A 27,055-nucleotide genomic window follows, 5' to 3' on the forward strand; every position below is an offset into this window, starting at 1 on the left:
ATGTTATTTTAAACACTAGGACACTAGATCATGGAGGGAAAAGTTAATTTGGCACAAATTACATTGGATAATCAGTATGTAAGGAGTGACATAGCCTACATCAAAAGAATCAAACACATTGGTGAGTGAGAAGGACAGATTTATTGGAGATCAAGAGAGATACAGAAAGTATGTAACCACTGGTACAGCTCCCAAATAAATACATTTACAAAGGGGAGTTAAATGTGTTCTGCTGCAGACAATAATATTTTGATACGTATGTGTGTAACAGTAACACTGTCTATGTAATATTCTATTGCATATTATATTCATTTTCATACTATTAGCTTTGGCAATACAGATGTGTTACCCATGCCAGTAAAGCAAATCGACTCTCAAGTCAGAGTAAAAGACAAATACTGTTTACAGACAGTGAGCGCAAGATAGAGGTTTTATGAGCACACCCTTGTGGAATGAATAAATTACCTATTTGGCAATGTCTATATTTGGCAGAACACCACTTCACTAGAGGACAGACCCACAGAAACAAGACTTTACACTGGGCACTTAATAGCAAAACTAACTTCTGCTCTGACATGATCACAGGGGGTCATCAAGACTGGTGACAGGGAGACAGAGTGTGACAGTTGGTCAGGTCATTACTGCAGATTACATGCTTTACAGATGGAGGGAGTCGACATACACACATTTACAACATACTGAAACTCTGAGGGTGTGGAGCTATGTGGAAATTGACAGATCATCATTTGCTATCTCTGACGGGTGTCCTCTTCCTACATGATAGCCGACACTGATGCTAGTGGCATTCTGAATATATCCGAGGAGATGCCTACATTGCCTTCACAAAGGGTGTCACTCTTCTGTCATTGTCTGATACAAATGTCAAGTATCTGGCTGAGTAAATAATATATTAAAAGCTATTTTCCCTATAGCTAGCTTATCGACGTTTGTGTTTATCTAAGGTGTCACATTTGAATCAATCACACTCTAGTTGCACCAATCACACTACACACTAAAGATGAAGAGAGAGAAAAAAATGATGATGTTCACTTAACTGGCTTTAAGATAAGTCGCCCTCCCCCTTTGCATGGAGGGCATACCAGCAAAACAGTAATCATGACAAAGACGGATGCCCTTTGCCACTGTTAGATAAGGGTCCGTGCTGCCAGAGGTTGCGCGCACAAGCAGACACAGTCAGCATAGTGGAGTGCACACTTAGGCAGTTGGTCGGGACAGTAACCCCTGCCAGTGCACTCCTGCCTGGGCCCCTGGCCTCCAGACGCAGCCTGGCCATGGCAGTGACAACACAGGCACAGAGTCACACACTTTTACTTGGTCAGGGACGGGGGTCACGTTTGGAATAGCAACAAAGAGAGGCGCGCATGCTCGCGCACACACACACACACACACACACACACACACACATACGCACACACACACGCACACACACACATTCATAATGTATATACATACACACACATATACTGTACACACTGTGCATACATACACACACAGAGAGAGTGAGACCATGAAAACAAACACGACACATGGAACCACAACTTCAAACAAACATGCAAACAGACAGAAAAATCATACAGGTGCACTGCTTGTCACACATCACTCTCTGAACATGTATTTAACCACTCATAGGCCCATACATACAGTACACACACACACACACACACACATATATATATATACATTAATTTAACTATGCATGTATTGCAGCTATACCAGTTCCATTTCCTCATTCATATACACACCCCAACCACACAAAAGCAATCACACACACGCACACACGCACACACACACACACACACACAAACACACACAAACACACACACACACACACACACACACACACACACATTGCACAGCACATCACAACACAGCACAACACACCCACAAACATGCATGATAAGAAGCCTGATGGTCCCGCTGCATTGGGAACATTCATGATAAATGTCCAATGCTGCATCTCTGCTGAGAACGGCCAGTGGGGAGCGACAGCGACAGTGCAGTGCAGTATATGCGGGAATGTGGTGGAGAGAGAGAGAGAGCGACAGAGAGAGAGAGAGAGAGAGAGAGAGAGAGAGAGAGGACGAGAGTGAGAGAGAGAGAGAGAGAGAGAGAGAAGAGGTCTGCTGCTGAGAAAAAATCTAAGAACCACACGGTCAGCACGGGCACAGAGATACAACACAAAAACAAGCAGCGCTAGAGAGGACACTATCACCAGAGGGAGGGCCGAGAGGACAGCGGGGGGGGGGGGGGGGGGGGGGAGCAACGGGTCTCGGACGGGACAGCACAAGGTCGAGAGTGGAGAGCCAGGGAGACGGGGGCTCGGGACATGCAAGGGGTTTTGCAAGGCTGCATTTAGAGGAAGAGTACTGGGGAGATGGGACCAGCGAGGCGCCAGTCAGGTGTTAAGAGTGATGGGGTAGAGGGGTAGGTGGGGTAGGGCAGGGGGAGTGGAGTGCTTCATCCACACTGAAGCGGTCGCCTGAGGTGGCCTTTCATGGGGCCTGCCTTGTTGGGGAGGGAGGGGGACGCCGACTGGGGGATGAGCATGGAAAAAGGAATGGGGTGGGAATGACATGGTGATATCATGAAAGGCCAGGAAATTGCAGAGAGGAAAGAGAGAGAAAGAAACACATTTAGTGACTGTTAGTTACAAAGGAATCAGTACAGCAGAGAAGGTTAAAGGAAGTTACTTGTTTAGAGGTAGGCAAAGGTATGTTTGACTAACAAATTGACAAGCTGTCCTGCAAAGATTGAACAGATTCAATGACAGTAATAGGTTAACATAGCCAGATAGAGGGAGAGAGCAGAAAGACATGGAACAGGTGGTAATGTTTGCATGATATTACGTAAGATTCCTTATAGATCAATATGTCGTGGTCTATATAAACGTCCTGTTCCAGTTGAACTCTTACAGAGAAGCTACATCGGGTGTGTTACTGAAGCGTTCCGTTCGCGACATGTAAAACATATGTTAGAAGACATAGACCCTTACATTGATTATAGTGAAAGCTAGTTGTTGCAGCAGACACAACACAAACGGAATGCTTCAGGTTAGTCACTCCATTTCAGTGAAACATCTTTTAAAGAACATTCAATATGACCTGTAATTTAAAGTAAGCATCTGTAATGTTCCTTTAAAAGTACTGCAGTAAATTGATAAATATTATTATCAATTTACAGACAGTAGATTGATAAATATTATTCTCATTTCCTGTTCTCATCGTGTGGTTTCTGTTCGATTCGCAGTGCGCCCTGCCATTTCAAATTAGAGCCCTTACTGTGATCGGTCTATTGTCATGAGGTACCACCACGTCCACGTGAGAGCAGCATACCTGTGGTCCGACTCACCTGGGAATGCTGGGTGGAGCCCGGTTGGGGCGGCTGGGGACCTGGGGGGAGTCGGCGCTGTTGTTCAAGGGCCCCAGAGGGCCAGGGCGGCCGGGAGGTGGAGGGGCCCCCCGGCCTGGGGCAGGCCTCTGACCAGACGACATCCGCCTGGGCGCAGTGGGACTGGCTGGGGGGGACCTGCCGGACGAGAGGGAGACGAGCGATTGAGCCCAAACTGCAGAGGGGCTGAAGAAGAAGCTACTAGGCTTCTGTTAAAAGCATGTGTGTTTGTTTACTATATGTGATGATGTCAGAGTTGACAGGGGCATTAGAGCAATTGAGAAAAAACGGTCATCTTTCCTGTTCATAACATTTCATGTTCATCATCATCGATCATTTTTAGCGGTACACGAAAATGCAAGAGGCCAATGCAAAATACCAACTAATCTATGTCACACCAGCTCCAGCACGACAGTGAAATGACACAGACTCCGTCCCCCCCGCCGTACTGTACCTGCGTCCTCCTCCTCCTCCGGCGGAGAGCCAGGAGTTGTCCACTGGAGGGGGCATGGCAGTGGTAATGGTGGTGGTGGAGATGTCTCCGATGATGGTGAGCGCCTCCTTGAGGGCGTGGTGGGTCCGGAGCACCTCCTCCCGCCTCTGGGCCAGCTCGGGGGACTCGTCCATCAGCGCATTCTGGTCCCCGGCAGAGTACAGCTGAGCCAGCAGCTCTGCGTTGATGAAGTCTTTGACCTTCGGCAGGAGGGAGGGAAACAGGGAGGGAAAGGGGAGAGACGGCCACTTGAGGTGCACTGGCTTCCAGATCTTCACAAAATGTTTTTGCTTTTCCTATGCCTTTATTCACGGCATACATTTTCCCATCTTTTTCAAGTTTTAAACTTTATCTTACATGTTTCAGTTTCTTTTTATCCTTACTTTTCAAGTGATTCCTATTTACTGATTTGCATTCAAATGAACTGCTTTTTTTGTAGCCCATAGGCACAAAGTGAGCAATGAGGTTGAGGTTTGTTGCAGTTGTACTGAATTACAAATTGAAAGAAGTAAAAGACTTCCTCATGTCCAAAAGACATCCTCACATCCATGGCAGGATGAAAACTCACGTTGTTTATCATCAGATGCATGATACTCTTGGGCATGAGGTCCCGGATGCACTTGTTGACGATGGCCATGTAGGAGTCCACCAGATTACGGATGGTCTCCACCTTCCTCTCCAGCTGTGGGTCCATGGAGAAGTTCTCAGCAGCACCTTTCTCTCCGCCGTCACTCTCCACCTATAGGAGGTCACAGACACAGCAGCAGGCTAATCATCAGTGCACAGTGTCTTCAGATAGATAGATAGATAGATAGATAGATAGATACTTTATTGATCCCTAAGGGGAAATTCAAGATTCTTCATGTGCAAATGGCGTCATAGACTACAGGACAGGCAGATGCTCACAGCAGCTTTTTCGGGGTACACCCCTGCACGCAGGAGAGAAGACTTCCAGCTGTCCACCTCCTCCTGGGTATCGCAAGCCAGCTCCAGGACGCGATTGTCCTTGAACACGTTCCTAAGGAGCAAAAGCAGTTAGAAACAAAACACTCTCTCACTCTGTCATGACATCTGACATCAAACTGTTCAACTGTAATTAAACGTTTCGATAATAATTCCATTTCAAGCCCAACATTTTGTGACTATTTGGCAGAGGGGGAAATTCCTGAGGAGTGTGGAGACCTTCTCCAGTATTCTGCACCAACTCCTCTGGATGTGTTGATTAGAATTAACTCTACACGGCACGGCAAGGCTAGAGTCAGTGAGTGGAAACATCTGGCTCAGCACAATGGTGGAGCGTACTGTAAGCACTAAGCACATTGCCACTTTTGTTTCAGGGAAACATCCTCATGCCCGCTCTTGGGAGGTTTGATTGCACTGAAGGGCCAAGGGGCACGGCTGGTGAAGCAACCCTACACTTACAACGGAATTCTTCCTTTCACAGCAGCCCCAGCCAAATGAAAAACACAGCACAAAGGTCTCGATGGGCAAACAGCGCCTTCTGACCCTGGCAGGAGGACTGACTGACCTCTGCTCAGTGTTGAAGATGGAGAATATGTGCTTGCTGGACATGAAGCTCTTCTCCACGTCGCGGACCTTCAGGTTGTCCAGGGGCAGCATGTACTTCTTCTCTTTCTCCTGAGAAGTAAAGTAGGGAGACAGAGAGGCAGCGAGGTCAGCAGATTTGTACTACTAGAACTGGCTCGTACAACTGGGGATTATAATCACAGCACGGTCAGGAAACTGGACACCAATCCCAATCCCGACGCACTTCCCAGTGATACATGTAAAGAATGCAGACATATACAGGAAGAAGAGAGCGGCCATATTATGTGCAAAATCTCAAGATTCAAAATGGCCAAACCGCAATGGTTGCAACCCAAGCGGAATTCTTCCAATAGATGGTATCCCCCAAAACTTCACTCAAATATGTGAATGGAGGAGGGATTACCATTAGTATGAGAGGATGGACAGAATGGAGTAAACAAAACGAGTGAGAGGAAAAAAGAAACGCATAAAGGGGGTAACGGAATGGGGTGAACAACGTGAACCAAAGGAGGGGGGGAAGGGTGGACGGAGCCTGGCGGGGGAAAGTGAGGGAGAGCACCCACATGTGGAAGTCATTACCCAACGCCGCACTGGAGAAAACAGTTGTTTCCCCTCCTCCTTTTGCACTGGGAGGGGGTGGGGGTTGGGGTGGGTGGGTGGGGGGGGGGGGTCCAGGCTCAAGGCAAATTCTAAGGCCTCACAGTGGATAGGAGGTAGGAAAAGACACGACTGAGATATGTGTGCAGCGAAAAGATTAAGATAACCCCGAGAGCACTCTACTAGGGCCTAATGAACAGGAACACTGGCATGCCCACATGTGGTTTCACCACCGTTGAAGGGATAACACGGGAGGAATACTTGGTGGACATCATGATGATCTGAAGCATGTGTGCCTCACATAATGTCATCCCTTTTAAAAATCAATATCTTCATATCTCTCTCTCTCTCTCTGTACGTCTTGCAATCCCTCTTTCTCTTGCTTTCCTTTCTTAAATACTTTCCCCTCCATTCCAGAGGGGCCCACTTCCTGTTCTGAATTTTCGCGGGGAGAGAGAGAGAGAGAGAGAGAGAGAGAGAGAGAGAGAGAAGGAGAGAGGGAGAGATTAAATGACAGCCTGGCGTTAAGTCTCAACATCTGGTAGCGCTTAGCAGCACAAGGGAAGAGAGCAAGGAGGAGAGTGGAGGAGGAGGCGGAGTGAAGGAACGGGCGAGGGGGGAGAAAAGAGAGAGAGAAGGAGCACTAGAAATGAAGAGGGAGGCTGAGAAAGACAAGGAAAAGCGGGATGAACACACCAAGGAGGAACGGAGAGGAACCACCACAAGAGCTCACCGTGAAAGATTGGAACACAAGCAAAAAACCAGAAGAGAGATGGTTGGGAGAGGAGAGGACTGCGTTTTTGATGGTTGGTGTCCCGGGCCCTAAAAAAGCTGCCAGAACCCATATATGGTTTGCAAAGGTCCCTCCCTCTCTCTCACCCACTCCATTTCTCTCCCCCTCTTCTCTCTCCCTCTTTTTTGTAATATCCCTTCCTTGAAAGCACGCCCAGATTCCCTGGGTCGTCGGAGTGAATGTGCCACGTCAAGGCTGGATATTCCACTTGGCCTGTTCGGTGACAGGGGGACAGCAACGGGAGCACGACCGCAGGAGGGAAAAAAAGGCAAAACAAACAAACAAGGAGAGTACACAACAGGACCGAGACCCAAACCTGGACGGGGGACAGAACTTTCTCCCGAGAGAGAGAGAGAAAGAGAGAGAGATGGGGGGGTGGGAAAAAAGTGGAATACTTGCGCCTCACTGAAGTCGAAAAAAGGCGAGAGAGCGAGGGGGATCCGGGAAGATCCGAGGCGCTTTCTTCTGACTGGAAATAGAGCCCGCCGCCACCATCGCCACACGGCGCCACACGGGACCCGCTTGTAATCGCGCTCCGTCTACCCAGTGTTCAGACTACCTGTTCATGGATATGTTGGTGTACAGTAGTCTGCACATTGGTTAGACTGGGCGAAGGAGAACGTCACTCCCGACTCAGGGTGAAATGGAGGCTGCGGGGCTAAGAGGCTATCACCTTTATTATCTCCTCTATGTCTCTCTCTCTCTCTCTCTCTCTCTCTCTCTCTCTCTCTCTCTCTCTCTCTCTCTCTCTCTCTCTCTCTCTCTCTCTCTCTCGCGCGCGCTCTCTGTCTGTCTCGTTCCTTCTTGCTGACGCGTCCTCGTAACGTCCAGATCACACACAAGAGCTGTGTTTGGTTAAGTGTGGCGCTCTCTCGCTCTCGCTCCCGCGCCTCGGCTCAGACCCCAGGGAGTTTGAGCTGACCGAGGCTCCATTGGAAGTGTGTGAGGCTGAAATAAACATCATCTAATGGTAGTCCACAGGCTGAGATAAGGCCAGTGATGCCGCTATGGCTGGATAGCAACTGCAAATAAACACTGCAGGCAGCACATAGCTCAGTCTCACATACACACACACGCACGCACACACACACACATACACACACACACACACACACACACACACACACACACACACACACAGAGCGCCCAATAGCTATCAGGTGTCAAAGGAAATGTTGTATGCCGAAGGGAGAGGAAGAATGCCTGTAGATTTTGTGCTCAGTTGTATGTGGGTCTACTCTAGACAGTGACTTTTTAACTTTAACCTCATTAAGATTTGTAGAATTACATAGAGTCAATAAAACAAACTCATACACAACAGATGCTCGCAAAATAAGCCCCCAGACTAGACAATCAGAGACGCTTGTGTCCAAGGCCAAATTCATATGTGGGCCAGTGACACACAAGAAATATCTGATAGTGAAAATAAAACAATGACACTATACTGTAACTGAAACACATAAATACTAATTCACAGCCAAAAACGTTGTTAATTACTTCGCAGTGGATACACAGCAAAAATCCTTCATGTAATTTGGCAACCAGTCTGCGTATATATCAGGGTACATGCCTTAAGACATTTGTGTCAATGTGAGATTCTTTCTTCACTATTTGGATAAATGCCCAATGCCTTGTGCGAGATTTGCCAGTGTTAGCAGGCAAGGCTGCGTAACAGTACGCAATTTCACAGTTATAAGAACCACATTTCATGGTGGAAACTTACTCTATCTAATTCCAGTAGCTTACTTATCTGATAAGGATTCTTTTGCTTTGGTGCATAAAATCATAGAAACATTTATCTCAATCAAGGTGCATTAGTCATCAAATTAAAAGTAACAAGATTATTTGATCTAAGTGAATATAACCTATAAACACATATAGTACACTACACTAAGTATACATCAAGTCAATAGCCTAATCATCTTTTTTCGCTGCTGAGAAAAGCCAGTTAAAGCTCCACTGATGATAATAATGGTGATTTATGGGTGTAGTCGTGGGATTACTAGGTCAGAAAGCGCCTCGGCCACAGGCCTGAAAGCGAGTGAGCTATTTGGGGTCCAAAGGTTATTTGCGGGGAGTTAAGCAGCTAAGTCAGTTAAGACTTCTGCTCTGTGGTGGCAACTGTGACTGTTACCAAAGACCAGCAGGTCCATGCAGAAATTACACATACTGGCATGTGCAAGAGAGGGTGGGTGGGGGGGGGGGGGCGGAGAGGGCGGGGGGAGGAGGAGGGGGGGGGTCTACAACTCTACATCAAACAGAACAGAGTCAGAATAACAGATGAATATAACTGGAAGGGATAAATACAATGTAGAGAACTGAATTGATGTATTTATTTGAGGTTGAGTCCGTACAGTAACAGGCGATGCGTTTCAGGTTATGAAAGGGTTAAGAGGCTGTAATGCTGTGATCTGATGTGGTCTGCGGTTGTGAAGCAAAAGACACAGGCTGGAGCTGATGTGGCTGAGTGAAGATGGAGAGAGGGACAGAGAGAAAAAGAGGGAGAGGGAGAGAGAGAGAGAGAGAGAGAGGGATGAAAGAGAGAAGGAAATTGAAGTGGAGAGAGGGAGAGTGAAAAAGAGGTGTCGCTGCAGAGTGCCCCTTTGAGAAAGAGGCGGGTGGGGAGGCACGCCACGGCTGGGCTATATAGAATTCTCTCCTCCACTTCTCATTGGCTGCCGGTGTTTTTGTTTAAAAAAAAAAAAAAACTTGCCATTTTTCCAGCCAAGAATGTGTTCTGGCCAGAACTACCCACCGAAAACTTCAGTGACTGCAAGATTGATTTGTATGTGTGAGAGTCTGTGTGTGTGTATGTACTGTATGTGTGTGCGCGCGGGGGTGGGGGGGTGTAGTATGCATGCATGCCTACAAGAATGCATTCATGCATGTGTATATGCTTGCATGAGCAAGCCTATGGGTTTTAGTCTGTGTGTGTGAATGTGTGTGTGTGTGTGTGTTTGCATAAGTATAAGGATTAGGACTAGGAGGATAAGGATTAAATATCTGTGTTGTGTGTTGATTGTCTTGTCTACAGGTGTAGGTGGATGTGTGCTAATCTGTTAGGGGGAGAGCAGGGGTGGATGGTGATGGAGATGATCAAATCCACAACATAAGAGTAAGAGTGGTGTTAGATGGAGCAAAGCATCTGAGGGGAGGCAGATCAGAGGAGAGGATGAGAGAGCACGGAGACTACTCACGGCCTACTTTGGTCCTACACTCATTGCATAATAACGGGATGACAACAAAAAAAACATCCCTTGATATCATTGTTTTGTCTAGACCAGAAATCTTTTTGATGTCTTCCCTTTTGTGCATGTTTACTTGAATATGCATGTATGTGTGTGTGTGTGTGTGTGTGTGTGTGTGTGTGTGTGTGCGCTTGGCCTTGCGTGAGTGTGTGAGTGTGAGTGTGAGTGTTGATTTAACTTGGGGCGACTCCAGCTGGGTCACAGACCACGACCGAATGCCTGAACTCCCAGAAGGAATGGAGAGGGTAGAGGAGGAGGGTGGAGGATGGCTGGCAGAGAGACAGAGAAGAAGAGGAGGAGAGAGGAGGAGGAGGAGAGGAGGAGATACCCGAACGTGTGTGTGGGACTTCACAAAGGCAGCAGTGGGTGCAGTAGATAGTTTAGTGATTAGCGCCTATGCTCCGCCATGCTCCTGTGTTCACTCCAATTCCCTACTCCCCTCCCTCCCCCCCCCCCCAAAAAAAAGAAAACACACACACACGCATGCTGGCACGCACGCACGCACACACACACACAAATTTAACACCCTGAAGGTCACAAAAAACACCCTTACAAACACATCAAAGCTCCAGCAAACCTCAACTGCTGCTACAGAACAATAAATCTCCAACTTAACCACGACACTGCCTGTTGTGCGTGTACTGTAGGTGTGTGTATATCAGGGTGTTCATACACAAGAGATTAAGGTTGCCTTAATCAATGGAGAGACATACAACATGAAACAACAGATTATGTGTCACCTAAGGCTATCACTACTGCACTGTGACTAGCAGAGCTAGTAATGATCACTCAGATCATCGGATGCCATCCATGCGCCTGAATGAGAACTGTTCTCTGAGCAGGGGACTCCGTATGCGCTTGAATGAGAACTGTTCTCTGAGCAGGGGACTCTGTCTGCGCCTGAATGAGAACTGTTCTCTGAGCAGGGGACTCTGTCCGCGGTGAAGAACCCGCTGCTGTGACACCAGAGGAGTTGTTGTGTGTCTGCCTGTCTACACTTGCTGTGCAGAACGTCCCGGAGCCTGTACAGCAGGCACAGACAGGCAGATAGACAGCAGCCCACCAGCCCACCAGCCACAGAGCACAGCTGTGCAACGCCACACAAACGCACACTCGCACACACACACACACACACACACACACACACACACACACAAACACACACACACACACACACACACACACACACAGACACACACACACACACACACAGAGACAGACAGAGACAGACACACACACACACACACACACTCTCTCTCTCTCTCTCTCTCTCTCTCTCTGTCTGTTCATCATCTCTGTCATACACAAGAACAATCCATCTGACGCTTGGACACAGATGTGCCCAGATGTGTCTAAGAGGGGTATGGCAGACACATGCATGCAAGGCACACAGGCAAATCACAGTAAAGCCACCACCACCACCACCACCACCACCACACCACACCACACCACACCACACGTCCCTATGGCTCACAGCATCTCACCTCGTCATCCTTGAACCAAGAGAGAGTCTCTGCCGTCAGCACGAACCAGTACTCCTTGGCACCGCCCTTGATGATGCTGATGTTGTTGATGGTCAGCCAGCCCTTCCGAATGACCTGTGGAGGGGGCAGAGGGTGAGAGGTCAAAGTTCAAGGTTCGAGTGCGCCAGAGTCCAGGGCCTGAGCCCTTTTGGTTGGGCTCCTCTCTTGAGAAACACACATGAGTGCACATCACCGCAAGCATCACACACACACACCCTGTTGCTTCAATTCCACGCAATGCAGGTTAGTCTGTGCAAAATAAACCAAACTAAAACAAGAAACCGTGTGCTTGAATTTGTGAGGGGTTAAAAAGATCAAATGAATTCTTTACTAAAATGTGTGATACTTAAAAAGCTTGATGCAAAAGTGAGGTTCACCCATCAACATATCAACACTGCAGGGATGGGTGGTGTGTGTCAGTGTTTGTCGTGAGTCGTGACGGTCAGAAAGTGGTCAGTGGCTCATCAGCTCTCAGTCAAACCCTGGTGGTAGTGTGAGCGCGTGACTAGCACTCGTGCTGGTGTCCTACATCACCCCGAAACACACAAGAGGCTCACTGTGTGTGCGTGTCATCTGAAGTGAATCTTTCGGCATGTCAAAAAGAAGACCATTTCACAAACACACACGGCACACGGCTAATGGAGAGCAACCTCTAAAGTGCCTCTAATCAGAACCAGTCACTCAGACCCTTACAATGATGCCAGAGGCCGGCGGAGAAGTGGCCTAAACCCAGGACAGCAGAGAGAGGGACGAGGCGAGGAGAGAGGGGAGAGGAGAGGAAGAAAGAGGAGAGGAGGGGAGGGAGGAAGGGATTAAAACAGCTGGCAGTATCAGCTGGCTAACATTCACAGACAGCACAAGTGGGTATTACAGCTTGGGGAACACCAGCAGGTCAACTGGAGTGTGACCTAACAGCTGTACAGCTGGATGCACACTAGGGAGAGGAGCTCTGCTCTGCTCTGGGGGAGGATGCTGCAGCCATATTACAGTAACATGGAGGACCGACATGTTACAATATGTTAGCGGAACAATTTTTTTTTAATTCTATTTTTAAAAAATTGGCGTGTGGCATGTAGTACATCTAAGGTTAATCCCAAACAATAGGATTGTGAAATAGTGATAATCTTACTGTAATAGTAATAGTACTCATGCACTCTAAATGCCCAAAACTAAAACCACTTGGGTCCGCTAACACACCTTCAAAAATGTGTTTATCCAGTGGACATGGGGCAACATTCTGAAAAACACAGCTCTATAAAATCAAACACACACACAGTGTTTCTGTCAGGACTCAGGAGAGGATTCTCTCATCAAATGAAAAACTATGCAGCATCCTGAATTGACCACTAGAGGGCGCATCGACACATTCTCCAGCATTTGTGGGTGTGGGAGTGAGCGAGGGAGGGAGCGGGGCCCAGGGCATACTGGCTGCCTGCACACTTACCTGGGTGCCCATGCCGGGCTGGAGGAGAAGGAGAGCTGATCAGACAGGTTGTGGATGGCATGCATGCGGGCAGCGTGGTGACACACAGAGGGATGTTTACAAAGATGTCTGAACACAGCCAGGGCTGAGCCGACGTCAAAATAAATAAATAAATAAAAGAACAAAAGAACTTCCACCATCTCAATGAAAAAAGACTGCAAATCAAACTAGAGAAGATGGGTTACAAAACAATAAAACCACAAATAATAATGGAATTAAAACATACATTCAGAATGTATTAAACATGCCTCAAAGAAAAAATAATTTAAAAAAATTATAAAATAAAAATCAAATAACATGGGTGCATGTGGTATAAAATATATACCACAAGGACATCATATACATGATGACAAAAATCACCACTGCTGGCAAGTATATAGTTTAGTCACTGGCAAAAAAAATTAGGTCCCACGGAAAAAAGGGGCAGAGTTGGCTAAGCAAACAGATTTTCAACTCCCAATCTCACCCTTAATCCGAATGAAAGCGAAAGCTGACCTGATCCCTGGTGATCTAACCATCCCTAATTCTGTCGATTCAGCCAACTTTCAAAAGTCGCTCTGTCCTCAGGTCTTCAGCGCATTGGGCCAACACAGAAACACATGTACTTTTCTACCACTAGGCTAGCTAGCGCTATACTGCACGAGAACTCAAAGAGACATGCCTCATTTACCTGGTTGCCCGCAGAGCTCTTGTTGCTAGCCTGGCTACTCCGCTGCTGCGCACTGCAAGGCGAGAACAGAGAGGGGGAGCGAGAGAGAGAGAGAGAGAGAGAGAGAGAGAGAGAGAGAGAGAGAGAGAGAGAGAGAGAGAGAGAGAGGGGGAACAGAGGAGTGGAGTGTCACTATTCTGTGACAAGTCTCAGGGACTGCCAGGCTTTTACATAAGCCCTCGTGGGAGCTTCTGCTCATGAAAAATCAATGCCAATTAGCAAAACATTTGCTGCTCCCATGTGTGTTTCGTCATTGTACTGCTATTATTTCGGCACTGCTATATCCATATCTATAAAATTGTCAAAGAGGTGTACACATGTGACCAAAGTTCAGTAATGTTTTAGACGTTTTACCGTAAACGCTGATGTGACACCTACTTGGCAAAGCCGATGAAATCCTCATGGTTTGTGTTGATATAAGAGAGCTGGATATCAATAAGCAGCAAAATCTGAAAACAGAGTCAGGTAGAGAGATTATCTCCTCAGAATTTGTAAAATAGACTGCCAGAATATCTCACCGTTGTGTGCCTTGCTTGGTTTATGGATTAGGGTCTGTGTGTGTGTGTGTGTGTGTGTGTGTGTGTGTGTGTGTGTGTGTGTGTGTGTGTGTGTGTGTGTGTGTGTGTGTGTGTGTGTGTGTGTGTCTGTGTCTGTGTCTGTGTGTGTGTGTGTGTGTGTGTGTGTGTGTGTGTGTGTGTGTGTGTGTGTGTTGTACCTGATCCTTGGCCCGACTCTCCCTGTCACGGATATGTGAGGTGACGATCCTCTCCGTCTCCTCCCTGAGCCTTGGGAAAGTGTCCAACTGTGGAGAAGAAGGAAGAAGCACACAGATGTGACACCACTGTGTCTGTCCACGAGCTGCAGCATGCCTCAAGTGACAACTCATAACCTTAGATTAACTGAGATTACGCAAAACACTGAATGCATTTAAAAAAATCCTCTCAGAACATCGCTTATAGATAGATAGATAGATAGATAGATACTTTATTGATCCCCAAGGGGAAATTCAAGAATGCCAGACTAGCAGCAGACAGGGAGACCCCGGTACCTTATTGCTGCACTGGCGCACAGTGTTGATAAGCTCTTGGATGACCAGGTCAATGCACTTAATGCAAGGCTCCTTGAGCTTCACTATCTGCTTCTTCACAATGGCCTCGAAGGCCATGTCTGGAGTAAACAGTCCTGTCCTAGAATCCGAGGTAAACAGACAGAGGGAGGGAGATGGAGAGAGAGAGAGAGAGGGAGGGAGGAGGGAGGGAGGAGGGAGGACAACATGAACAGGTGGCACTGCTGGGACTGGACAAGGACTAGCATTGAGTAAACCTTCCATTGCAAGCTCGCATGCTAAAAGACCTTGCTTGCAGGCTACTTGTCCTTGAGCTAACCATTACTGTCCTTCACAGTCAATCACAGTCAATCATACATACACACTCCCACCCACACACACACCCACACACACACACACGTACATCCATGCACACATACACATACACACACCTGCATACACACACACACACACACACACACACCTGCACACACACACACACACACACACACACACACCTGATTCCGTGAATGTTCTTAATGGCATAGCTGATCTCGCGACGCATGTCCTTGTCATCACTTTCCATCTGAAAACCAAAAGCAGACAGACAGTGTACAGTATGTTACAGTAACGGAAAAGAAAACAACAACAACCAATAACATGAACGGCTGACCAAAGACAGCTCTACTCGTCCCCTGTCAAGGACCGCCCGCCCACCTTGACCAGCTCAAAGGGGAAGCGCTCATGGAAGATGCGGTTAATCTTGGCTCCTCCGGACAACTCCACCGTGTCCACCTGGTCCCCTGAGCCCTCGATGCGCTTGTCAAAGTCCACGGAGAACTGCTGCACCATCCTGCAAACAAAGCCACACCACACTGTTCATGATCTGGTGCTTTTATCTTTCAGTCGTACTCTCTCCGACTCCCAGATATGTTTGTCCCTCGAGTGCTTTGCGTCTACTGATGGATACTGAGTTGTCTTTCCCTAAACCAAGATCACTGACCATACAGGTGACCAGCTTGGAGAGCACAACCATGCCTTCAAATAGACTTTGATACCCAATACAGCAGTGTAACAACCTGTGTTCATAGTGGTTACAAGATCCAGACATACAGTACAGTGCAAAAAAAAAAAATACAAAGACATAACAAAAAGAAATACTGAAAAAAGATTCAATCGACTAGCTAAGCCAGAGTGTGGGGCTACTCACTGCAGGAGGGCCTTGGTCTTGCGGGAGGGGTCATCGGGGCGGAAGTGGCGGTACTCCTCTGCCTCTTTATCCAGAGACAGCAGCTGCGACTGCAGCTTGCTCCGGAACGCTGGGAGCGTATCTCGGATGTGATTGGTCAGTTGCTGACAAAAACCGAAAGGAGAAACGTGTGGTGAGTTCATTGTTTAGAAAGTTTGCAAAACCTAGCTTCCATCTTCTCAAGCTACCAATGCATGCTGAATCATGGATAACAACAACCATCATAGCCATAGGCCTGTAAGCTTCATGAGGAAAATTCATTCATAAAAAGTATTTACTTAATGTATTTACTTCCATCGTTTATCCAGCTGAATACGATCCACACACAAGGCTTAGATCTGATACGAGTACAGCCAGAGATGAGGCAGGTGTTCCTTTAGCTCATACCTGATTGAGCACTTTCTGCAGGTAGGGGGTGCCCATGGTGCTGGCCATGTGCCTGTAGGAGGCATGGGAGAGGAAGAACTTCCTCTCAGCCTCCATGGCAGCTTTGATGTCCTTCTTGCCTTCAATGTCCTTTTGACTGCGGTTCACCACACCAATATAGCCTGAGAGGGTGAGGAGAAGAGCACATGGACGGCACAGACAGAGACAACATGAACATCGCATGAACAAGAAACAAAAAATAAGAATAACAGGAATGAATGATCAAAAAGTAAAAAGAAAAAAGCTCTACAAAACAAATTCTACAAAAAGGTCTCACCCCTCCTCAGAGGTAGCAGCCTGTTCTCCAGAACCTCCCTGGCGTCTGTGCCCTCATCCATCAAATCCAGCTTGGTGATCACGCCAATGGTGCGTGCACCTGCACACACAAGAGTCATGAGAACAAAAAAGATGCTGCTCACTCCACAGCCAGCTCTGTGTTAACATCACAAACCAAACACAACCTACTGTACTACGGACTGTACACAAAATGCAAACACTCAATATCAGCTACATGAGTAATTCTCAATTGGGCTTCTCAGCACTAAATCAGTTTACAGATACAGCAGCCTTTCTCAATGACTACTGTATGCTTACATGGACATTCATATTCCGATATTAACGCAGGTAAGACGATGACATGCCATCGTTCTGCCATGCAAACAATGTGTGTAAACCCTATAATCACAATATTGCTTTATTCTGAATTCTGGGGTTGGAATATTAATGTCCTTGTAAACATAGTCAGTGTCAAGGAAAAGGTTTAACAGACGCGCACCACTGGCACTGTATGACTACCGTAATTTCCCGACTATTAGCCGCAGCTTATACATTGATTTTGCAAAATTTCTTCAGCTATGAGGTTAATACAGGGGGGCAGTTAATATGGTGTTAATATGGTTGTGTTTCTTTTAACTTGCATAAAACACTGTCCTGCGGCTTACACACACTGCGGCTTATATGCGGGAAATTACTGTACAGCAGGCTGTGTGATCTAGAGGTATAATGCAGGTCGTTGGCGGAGAATACATTCACCCCCCATTGATAGGGCAAATTGGCTCCTCACCCGCGGGGTCCACGTCTTTGGACAGCTTGAGGGCATCTGAGTTGGCCAGGTCAGTGTTGGCAGGCGTGACGGCCAGGATGAGGCAGCTCTCTTTGGTGATGAACTGCATGAGCATCTCCTTGATCTGCTGCTCGATGTCTACAGGCTGGTCCCCCACCGGCACCTTTGTGATGCCGGGCAAGTCGATCAGGGTCAGGTTGAGCACTGGGGAAGAGGGAGAGGCATGTTAACATTAGCGATGTCGGTCATGGTGCTTTTACATGTGTAACAAGCTGTGCATTACATGAATATGACAGGTAAACCTGAGAGTGGAGAGGGCCTTACCATGAGGGGAGTACACCCGCAGGTTGATAGGGACCGGCGAGATGCCCTTGTTGGCTCCCGTGACACGGTCTGTCTCACCCTCGATCTCCTGACGCACCTCATCAAAATCGGTGAACTTTTTTCCTTTGCAGTGGAGAAATTCTGCATATTCTGCACATACAAGGAAATAGTAAAATGCATTCAGTAATATGATATGGGCCATGCTAATGTTATGATATGTTGTGTGTGTGTGTGTGTGTGTGTGTGTGTGTGTGTGTGTGTGTGTGTGTAAGTGAGTGTGAAAGAGAGACAGAGAATGAAATAAAACAAAAGAAAGAGTGTGTTTTGCTGCTACAGTAGATAGAGTATGATCAAACTAAAGAGTTGTGCTGCCGCGCCCAGTGTGTGTGTGTGTGTGTGTGTGTGTGTGTGTGTGTGTGTGTGTGTGTGTACCTGTGGTGGCACTGATGAGCTGGAGGACCAGGGGTCGGCGAGTGACAATCCCAGAGCCACGGGGCAGGAAGTCCCTCGGGTAGGGTGAAAACAACAACTTAGATGATAGATTATATTAAAGGCTAAACTATTAAGGTCAGAAGCACTCATAAAAGCTAGTTATAAGTGCTATGCTACATTTACTCATGGCTGGGTAAATCAACTGAAACAAATTAGAGCTATTTAATCATCCAATCAGAAAATGGCACAACAAGGAACCAATTGAATTGTTCCATATTTTGGCAAAATGTCATCTGCATATCTTTCTATCTATTATTTAATTAGCAAATCCCTTTCATTTTACTGTAAGGTGCAGACCGTGCACATCTTTATGCATGCCTTCATATTCATGTCTTTATTCATGCCCACCCTCCATGATTATCAGACCCTTGACGTGTTTAGAGGGCAGAGGTGTTCATGAGTATCTCATTCAGTCAGCACTCTATTGATTGCACTGCCTCCTATAGACTGGGGCGACAGGAGACCACAGGTAAGCGCAGTGAGATATGTCATAGCACAGCGTGTTATGGTGGACTACCTGGAGCTTAGGGATACCCGGAGCCGCTAAGACGTCTCTAAACCCGACCACAAGCCTCATAAAAAAAACACTGACCACAAACAGCACGCTAATGGACTTCTGTGGTCTTAACAATTTAACGTAAACATTTCATTACACATTTTTTATTAATGACAAGCTACTGAGCGTGTTAAACGACTTCATTCGACACGTCACAGGAAGGCTCAAACAGGAAAAATCATGTGGCTGTTTTAGATGCGTTTCATTTAGAATCAAAACTACACAGCGGTAGCCTTTCACGCAGCAGTCTTTTCCTTGAGCTTATTTGACCGTGACGCCATCAGAGACCCCGCAGATAACACACAGGGGACCTGCTAATGAAGCTACCACGACGATGGTGGTGTAACCCATATACTAACTCCCTTGATATATCCATGCAGTGTAGGACCGGGTTAAAAATAAGCTGTTGTAAGAAACTCGGAAGAGAGCAGTCTGTGTGTGCGCTCTCGCGACTTAGCAAGGAGACAGTTCAGAGAGAACCGTTTCTATTGGATTAATTGAAAGGGCCCGAGGGCAGACTCACACGCAAGTGGCGGTGGCTCTGCTAGCCTTCGGATTACCAACCTAGACCAGTCACTACGCTGTCATACAATGAAAAATCATGTGTAATCGTCGGTATGCTTAATTGGTCCTTACTTTCCCACGAAGTTCTCCAGTACAGAGCTCTTTCCGGCGCTTTGCCCCCCGACCACGGCAATTTGAGGCAGGTCGAGGTTGCAGCTCTGACCGATGCTACTGAATGCATCTTGGAGTTTGTTGACCAGGGGGATCAGATCCTCCATGCCTTGGTTACCCATGGTGCTGGCCGAGTGATAACGCGAGGTGCGTGGGCAGAAAGAAAGGATGCAGTGATATCTTGGTCCAGGCTACCGAGGTTGTGGATGTGTAGTCATCTAGGCGCACACTGTCCTAAACCAATGGTTGATTCAGCTGAAGACAGATGAAGAGAATATTGCGCAGTTGGTAGCCACCGCGACATTAACAACATTTTCAAGGGCATTGGGGAGCTTTGGTGTTACATGGCTAATAATGCGCTCGGACATAACGCATAATACACACTAAGCAATATGGCTTAGCCTGCTATGTGAGAAGAACAAACAAATTGTAGTGGCCTACACAATGATGTATTAAATATATGATGGGTGATGCGGCCATGTCACCCGTCTCGAGAGCGCTGTGTCATTGTCGTAATAAATAGACGATGCAAGGCCTAAAACAAAATAGCCTTACCGTTGCCTCTGTCCTCTTGACCCGTTGTGATTCTCCTCTGCAGTGTTGGGCGACGAAACAACAGGCAGGTTTACCGAGAAGCTTATCCGATCTGGTATTTTCACGGGGTATTTCGCACCATCACCTGCCTATATTCTGTCTCCCTGTTGACTTAAATAAATGGCCTATTGCTAGAATCGTATTTTCATCGATTGGCGTAGCTACATCTGTGCGTCAGGACTTCATCCTAGAGCCATTTTCACCAATGACAGATTAATCTTTCTTTAACGCAGCCGCACTAATTACAATGTAACGCTGCACAGCGTGAAAGAACTGACGCGTTATGTAACCAATGCCAGCAGAGCTGTAATGATGAGGCAGACGAACAGACACCCTATAGGCAGAGCACACAACATAACAAACCCGCCTCCTCCTGTTTACATCGTGCCATCCTTATCGTGACTCATGATGCTCTACATCGGTGCGTTATGCGTACCGCAGAGCGGATAGCAAAAATATTTTCGGTATTTAATAGTCTGTCGACTTAATCTACATTGCTATTGAATACATAAGAATCCTTTTGCGATTCAGCATCAAATAGACACTTGGCCTGACCCAAAACTGGTGAGATATTTAACCGTAATATCATCTACAGGTATTCCACTCCATGTCATATCAGTAGCCTACTCACTAGGTGGCAGTGTTGACACAAAGATGAGGCAGTGCTCACATGTCCGGGTGTAGAGGAAATTACTCCACCTGTGAAAAAAACATCTCCCAACTTAAAATTCAACAAAATATTTTTTGTTGTATTTAGTTCATGAAACATTCTCTTGCCATACATCAAAAATCAATGACATTGATGTTTGGAACATTGTGGAACATTGTGGTTTGTACATAGGTCAAAAACTGAACTGAATGTTCATAGTACAGGGGATATGTGGAATTTAGGTCCAGTTCTTTAAAGGCATGGAACTTGGAGAACTTGAACATTTCCAGATATAAAACCATAAAAAAAAAAACCTAGTGTTTGCCATGCAAGATGATATCCAAGATGAATAACACCAACCTCAAGTTGCATCATAATTTTAACCATCAGTTTCTTGAGAACTTTCTTCATCAGTTTCTTGATAATTTTAATTATCAGTTTCTGGAATCAACAGAGCACATGGAAATCATGATGTGGTTCCTTGCTCAACATTGCTCAAACAGTTTCCTTTTGTATCCATTGACAGACTTCATTGATGTCAGAGACTTCATTCTTGAACCAAACACGAAAACATTGAACAAGTTATGTCTACTCCTATATGTTTGCATTGCATTGCATTGTATTGGCCCACATCCATGGACAGATTATGAGCCACTGGGCCCCCGGCCGGCACAGACGAGAAAAGACAGTCCACAGGTTGAGATGAATAGGGGCCCTATTACAACAACATATCACACATACTGTAGGGTCACCTGTAATTTGACTAAGTTATCCCATTCTGTAGGGGTGAATAACACAACCCATATTATTTGACTGAGAGGCCTCATACAGATATCAGGGGTGAATTACATAACTCATGTTATTTGACTGATATCAGGGGTAGAGAACATAATAGCTACTTCATATAGAAGCTTAACGGCCCCCTGAGTCCATGGGGCCCATTCAGTAATGCATGAACGTAACCCCTCATGTAATGATCATTTTGTTCTTGATAAAGGCTGTCTCTTGCCATGGTTACCTTGCCAACATGGACAAACCTATAGTCTGAACGTCACCAGTTGGCTGCTCTGTGCTTTCAGCTTGGCCCATGTGAGAACTCTCCAGCATCAGCAAGCTGAGGAGTACAAACACACTGACGACTACTATCACAATCAGATGTGCACTTTACTATGTATAGCCTGCGCAACATTGTTGGCTACATTAGTTTAAAACCCAGTGCCAGCGAGCTACCCGTGTTCACTGACCCTCAGTCCTGAACCACCGGCCCCTGTATAACAACAGGTGATTTTTCTTCTTGTCATGGTGCTCTTGTTAAAATTGTTGGCTCTATTGCCATGACATTCCTACATCACTGCAGACTCACCCGACTCTGCTGCTTGTACTGTACTGTTGGAGTGGACGTGAATGACAACTTGCTTTATTACATTTGCGAATGTTACAGGCCCAACCTGTGAATAATTCTCTGTCACTTCACACTTTTCGCCAGCTCTGATTGTGCGGTATTGCTGACTTGGTGACCACTGCAATTGGTTGTGGTGTTAGAATGCCTGCAAGATAGAGTCACTCTGCTAATGACAGAATCGACTGAAGCGAACGTGTATACACTTTGCTAAAGGTTCTCAGTGAACTATGACATTCTACAGTTTTGTCATTATTTGCTGAAGGATAATCATTTGCATAAAACCCAATCACCAATTGAAAAATAAGAATGTGAAAATATATTCTGTTGCAATCAGTTTTGGCTCAGACCTTATTTTGCCTGGACTATACTCCATGTATTAATTTAAGATGAGTGTGAAGAAATTCATCACATTTTATTGTCAAGGCATCACAATTTCTCTTCAGTAACAGTATCATACCTTAACCTCTTACGGTAAACAGAATAATTCGTCAGGGAAATGGTTTACATGACGGATACGTCATAGAAGATGGCCTGTCTAGTGTATGATGTCAAGATTCTTGGTGTCCAAAATAATCAGGGTCAAAGAATGTATGTTTGCATGTCTACGCCAGTGAGGTGCATATTAGGTCAGTTCTTTTTTAGACTCAAAGTGTTTAGGATTTCAGAGTGGTAATCCTAGCCAGGCTGACACCCCTCAAGATCAGTGGAACTGCAGCTGTATTTCACCGAGGACAGATGTAGGTTGTTTGTCACAAAATATTGTTTTTCAGCCCCCTAAGATGCATTAGCCCAGCTACTTTACTTAGCCCCTACAGTACTCTTCCCTGTTTTCAGTTCTAGCATGGCCACACAGTCTTGTGTCTGATGTACTCTGCCCTGGTCTCTCATTGCATAAAATGCAGCCAGTTATACAGGAAACTTAAGAGTCAGTCATGAGGATGTGTCCATTTGCTTTTGTGGGGACACCCATGGATAGCATCTTTATAGTTTGTTGTGAAAGTGAACATTTACTCCTGCAGCGAACCGACATCTTTTTTTCCAATGTCACTTTGAATTTAAACAGGTAGAAAAAAGAGGCATTGGTAGATATGGCAAATGTAAATATGAATGGCCTCACATTTTTGTACAATACACAACCAATGCATTAAGCATGTGCAATGTTATGCAAAGATTCACATCTTACAAACAAGATCATGTAATTCTCTATTCTAGCTTTATCTTCTCTGTTATTTGGACATGGATACTTTCAAAACAGTGATGATAAGTCCACAGGCATGCTCTGGCTTTGGAAAGGGCTTTTTTTGGGTTGCTCATAGCACGTGTCTCAGAGCATGTCATGGTCCCACCAACTGTTCTATTGATTCACGTGCAGAACGCATTAGTTTTAAAAGCTCCCAATTTCATCTTAACTGTGTGCATGAACACATTTCCCTGTAACTGTCAACTTTGGACGTTTTGTTTCCTAAACATAGGTGAATGTTGTAAGTGTTGTGTTCATCATGCACAATTTTCTTTACCAGATTCCATTAATTGTATATAGCTCTTATAAGGAATCTAAGAAGATACCCAAAGCCAAAGCAGCTGGTGAAGCTAGTGGCAGCTAGTAAACTTCGAGCATTTTGACATATCTGGCTGGAGTAGTTGACCCTCATGCAAAGTGAAATTTGATCAGACAGAGTCATTTTCACGTGTGTATATTTGTGAATGCTGATGTTGACAGCACTGATCATCAGTGTGGGTCATGCTTACAACATTCTGACTATAGGTAACACCTGTGTTGTATTAATTAAAAGTGTTTTGGTATATTTCTTATGCTCATGTGTCAAGCGCACTGTCCTTATACTTATAGGCCTACTATTAATCTGTGCACCATGCCTATTTACGTAAGGTATCTGAGTAAGGAACACGTGTTTTTGTGGCATGGATCTTAGTCACATGGTAGAGACAAATGGCAGAACATCACAATACAAACACAGGTTTGTGTGTGTGTGTGTGTGTGTGTGTGTGTGTGTGTGCGTGCGTGCGCGTGTGTGAGTGGGTAGGTGGGGGAGTGTGCATACGTGATCCGGTCTGGACATGCTTCTTTGCTTTGTGAATCTCCAGAGAAGACAAGGGCTCCTGTACAACAGCAAATGTCTGGACAGCGCATCCTGTCCGAGTCACCAGGGTGGACTGCAGTTCTCATCAGAGAATTCACCTCTGTAAAGACTCCAGCTCGGGCTTTTCACAGTCCATCAAACGTGCCCCTGGGTCAGAGGAGCCCTTACAAACGCACGCATGCATACACAAATATTATTCTACTGCTACCGGAGAAATGGAAGATACTGTAGGAGTAGCAGGGGTTGAAGACTGATAAAAATTAAAAAAAATAAATCATTTACTTTGACGTGATTTATAGTGGATTTTTGTGTTTTATATGTTGTTTGTACTGTATGTTGTTTGTACTGTATGCCTTACCTTTGTGCTTGATAACAATGTGTTTTCTGAAGTCAGGCTCCCTTCTGCAGTATTAGGGCCCCAGGACAGCATGCCATACTAACTGGGATAATTGGCGAAAATTAATTTGTGACACATTGTACATTAATTATTTAGTTTAGTTTAGCTTAGTTTAGTTTTTACAGGGGCCGTGTCAAAATGTATAATTACAAAGGGGGAAAAGATGATTTAGCTACAGCTGCAGTACCCGGTGAGAGCACTGATATCATAATTCATAAAAAAACTTCTTGTGATGTTTTTTGTTTATAAGTCGTTTATGTCCTTATGTCCTGTTTTTATTTCATTCAGGTTGGCACTAATCATGGTGTGATTCAGTGTGGTACCATGGTGAAAAACAGTAAGATGCAAATTACACACACACACACACACACACAGAGAGAGACACACACACACACGCACACATGCACACACGCACACGCGCACACACACGCACAAACACACACACACACACACACACACACACACACACACACACACACACACACACACACACACACACACACACACACACACACACACACACACACACACACACACACACACACACACACGCCTGTTGCCGTGATGGTGTGATGTTAATACTTGATGAGTTTAGATGAAGTATTTTGATGAGTTAAATAAACCCTTTGATTGATCAGCATCATTTACTGAATTCCTCTCTCTCTCTGGTATAGTGAATATGACTTTTCAGGACATTTGTTGAAAATTCACTCTATCTTGCTTGATAACTAGGTGTGCCTCAAGGAAAGAAACATTAATGCCAACAGACAAAAAATGATAGAGAGAGTCCATGATTTAACTGGACTGATAAAAATAAATCTGGATTTTCAATCAGCTTAAAGTAAAAGAGGGAGTGATCCATTGTGAGTATTTTAGGTAATATATCACATTTTTATCTAATAGCATCATGGGAAACATACACACAGAGAGAGAGAGAGAGAATGAGTGATTGGTGGGGATTTCAACAGAGGAAGCAAGAGCAGCTTGTTTTTGAACATTCAGATGAATAAAACAGTTGGACATTACATAATCTGCACATGCACTCCACTCCCTGTTCTTGCTTGCAACTATGAATGTGACATTGATACTCTGCCCAGTCATGGAACAAAGCTTGTACACATGTGCACATGGGTTACGAGCAGACACCAGCACGTTCTTACAAACGCATTACCTTCAAGGTAGAGTCAACACACCCTCACGCTTACATAAATACAGAGCCATAAATATGGTTTAAGGGCAACTCCATTTCTCCACCTGGGGAGCTTTACCGTCGTGACGTAATGGGGACTGTCAGAGCTTGTCTATACTGTATGGTGATTAGAAAATCCAGTGCCTGTACTTACAGGGCCACTAGCCCACAGGTGAATTCTGAGGGAAACATTGGCATTAACATTGGCATAATGTTTAAATGAAATTCCATACATTTAATAGCTTGCCTACTGTACAGAAAGTGTTGGAGGATCAAACAGAGTAGAAAGAGGAGTTGCGCTGACAGACAGTTCAATGAATTTTGTGCATGCCCTGATCGTGTTTCCATGGTGACTTCAAACCCCCATATGTGTGTTCAGCAAAAACCTTTGCCATTGCCATTGAACAACATTCTTGTGTCTTGTTCCAGAAACCCTGTTTATTTCCTTGATTATATACCTAGTGCATATGATGATGCATATACCAGACAGCCTGTAATACATGAAGCACAATCCATTCAAACAGCCACTTTATTCTTGCAGGGCAAAACAACCTGCTGTTGGGTGACCATTGTGACCTGCATGGGGTAGGTCACAGTCAGAATAACTCCTTAACATTGCTTAAATCGTAATGATGTTGACACAAGGATCAATAACACACACACACATATCGTTAACAAATATTCAGCCTTATTTGGATGGAGGAAAACAACATTTCTTTTAGATGTTCATTTCCAACATTGGATGCATGCATTTGCATAAGACTTGTCGAAGACCAGTTTCCATAAAACATTTTTAGGCCTTTCATTTATAGACCTTTTGAAACAAACTCCTTACCCTTATTGTGCAACCAGATTAGCCCCCTCCTGGTATACACAATGTCTGACAGTGTCTCAGGTAGATTCAACAGGCAGTTTGAAAACCAGCACACATTTAATCATAATCACCATAATCATGGAGCACTGCACACTGAAAGCACTGCCGAAAGCCCATTTGAAAATGGATAAACATTGTGTTTTAAGATCCATGAGCATTCCAAACTCATAAGCATAGCCATTTCTGTAATGACCACGTGCAGGGAATGGTGGTCTGAGA

At 45.5% G+C, this 27,055-nt stretch overlaps 1 protein-coding gene across 1 annotated transcript; it reads right to left on the minus strand.

Moving 5' to 3' along the window:
- Nucleotides 1-128: 128 nt before the first annotated feature.
- Nucleotides 129-20,411, minus strand: dnm3b (dynamin 3b). The gene is made up of 21 exons (XM_062526274.1): nucleotides 20,188-20,411; nucleotides 19,594-19,887; nucleotides 18,342-18,415; nucleotides 17,910-18,059; nucleotides 17,586-17,789; nucleotides 16,800-16,898; nucleotides 16,484-16,644; nucleotides 16,058-16,200; nucleotides 15,565-15,700; nucleotides 15,366-15,433; nucleotides 14,851-14,989; nucleotides 14,518-14,604; nucleotides 14,181-14,251; nucleotides 13,764-13,815; nucleotides 11,572-11,685; nucleotides 5,430-5,539; nucleotides 4,808-4,919; nucleotides 4,470-4,640; nucleotides 3,863-4,101; nucleotides 3,370-3,546; nucleotides 129-2,553 (listed from the first exon to the last, which is right to left on the minus strand). Exons 2-21 carry the CDS (start codon nucleotides 19,752-19,754, stop codon nucleotides 2,514-2,516), a joined length of 2,508 nt encoding a protein of 835 aa, XP_062382258.1. The 5' UTR covers nucleotides 19,755-19,887; nucleotides 20,188-20,411; the 3' UTR covers nucleotides 129-2,513.
- Nucleotides 20,412-27,055: the final 6,644 nt, after the last annotated feature.

This window comes from Sardina pilchardus, chromosome 2, assembly GCF_963854185.1.
Source record: "Sardina pilchardus chromosome 2, fSarPil1.1, whole genome shotgun sequence".
In the NCBI taxonomy this organism is placed as follows: domain Eukaryota; kingdom Metazoa; phylum Chordata; class Actinopteri; order Clupeiformes; family Clupeidae; genus Sardina; species Sardina pilchardus.

Excerpts from the sequence above, each read along its gene's own strand:
- dnm3b (XM_062526274.1), bottom strand. The coding sequence starts at position 19,754 with ATGGGTAACCAAGGCATGGAGGATCTGATCCCCCTGGTCAACAAACTC. Across the intron at positions 5,540-11,571 it reads CTTGGTTCAAGGATGACGAG|GAGAAAGAGAAGAAGTACAT; the intron begins GTGAGATGCTGT and ends TTTACTTCTCAG. Across the intron at positions 4,641-4,807 it reads TGTACCCCGAAAAAGCTGCT|GTGGAGAGTGACGGCGGAGA; the intron begins GTGAGCATCTGC and ends GACCTCCTATAG.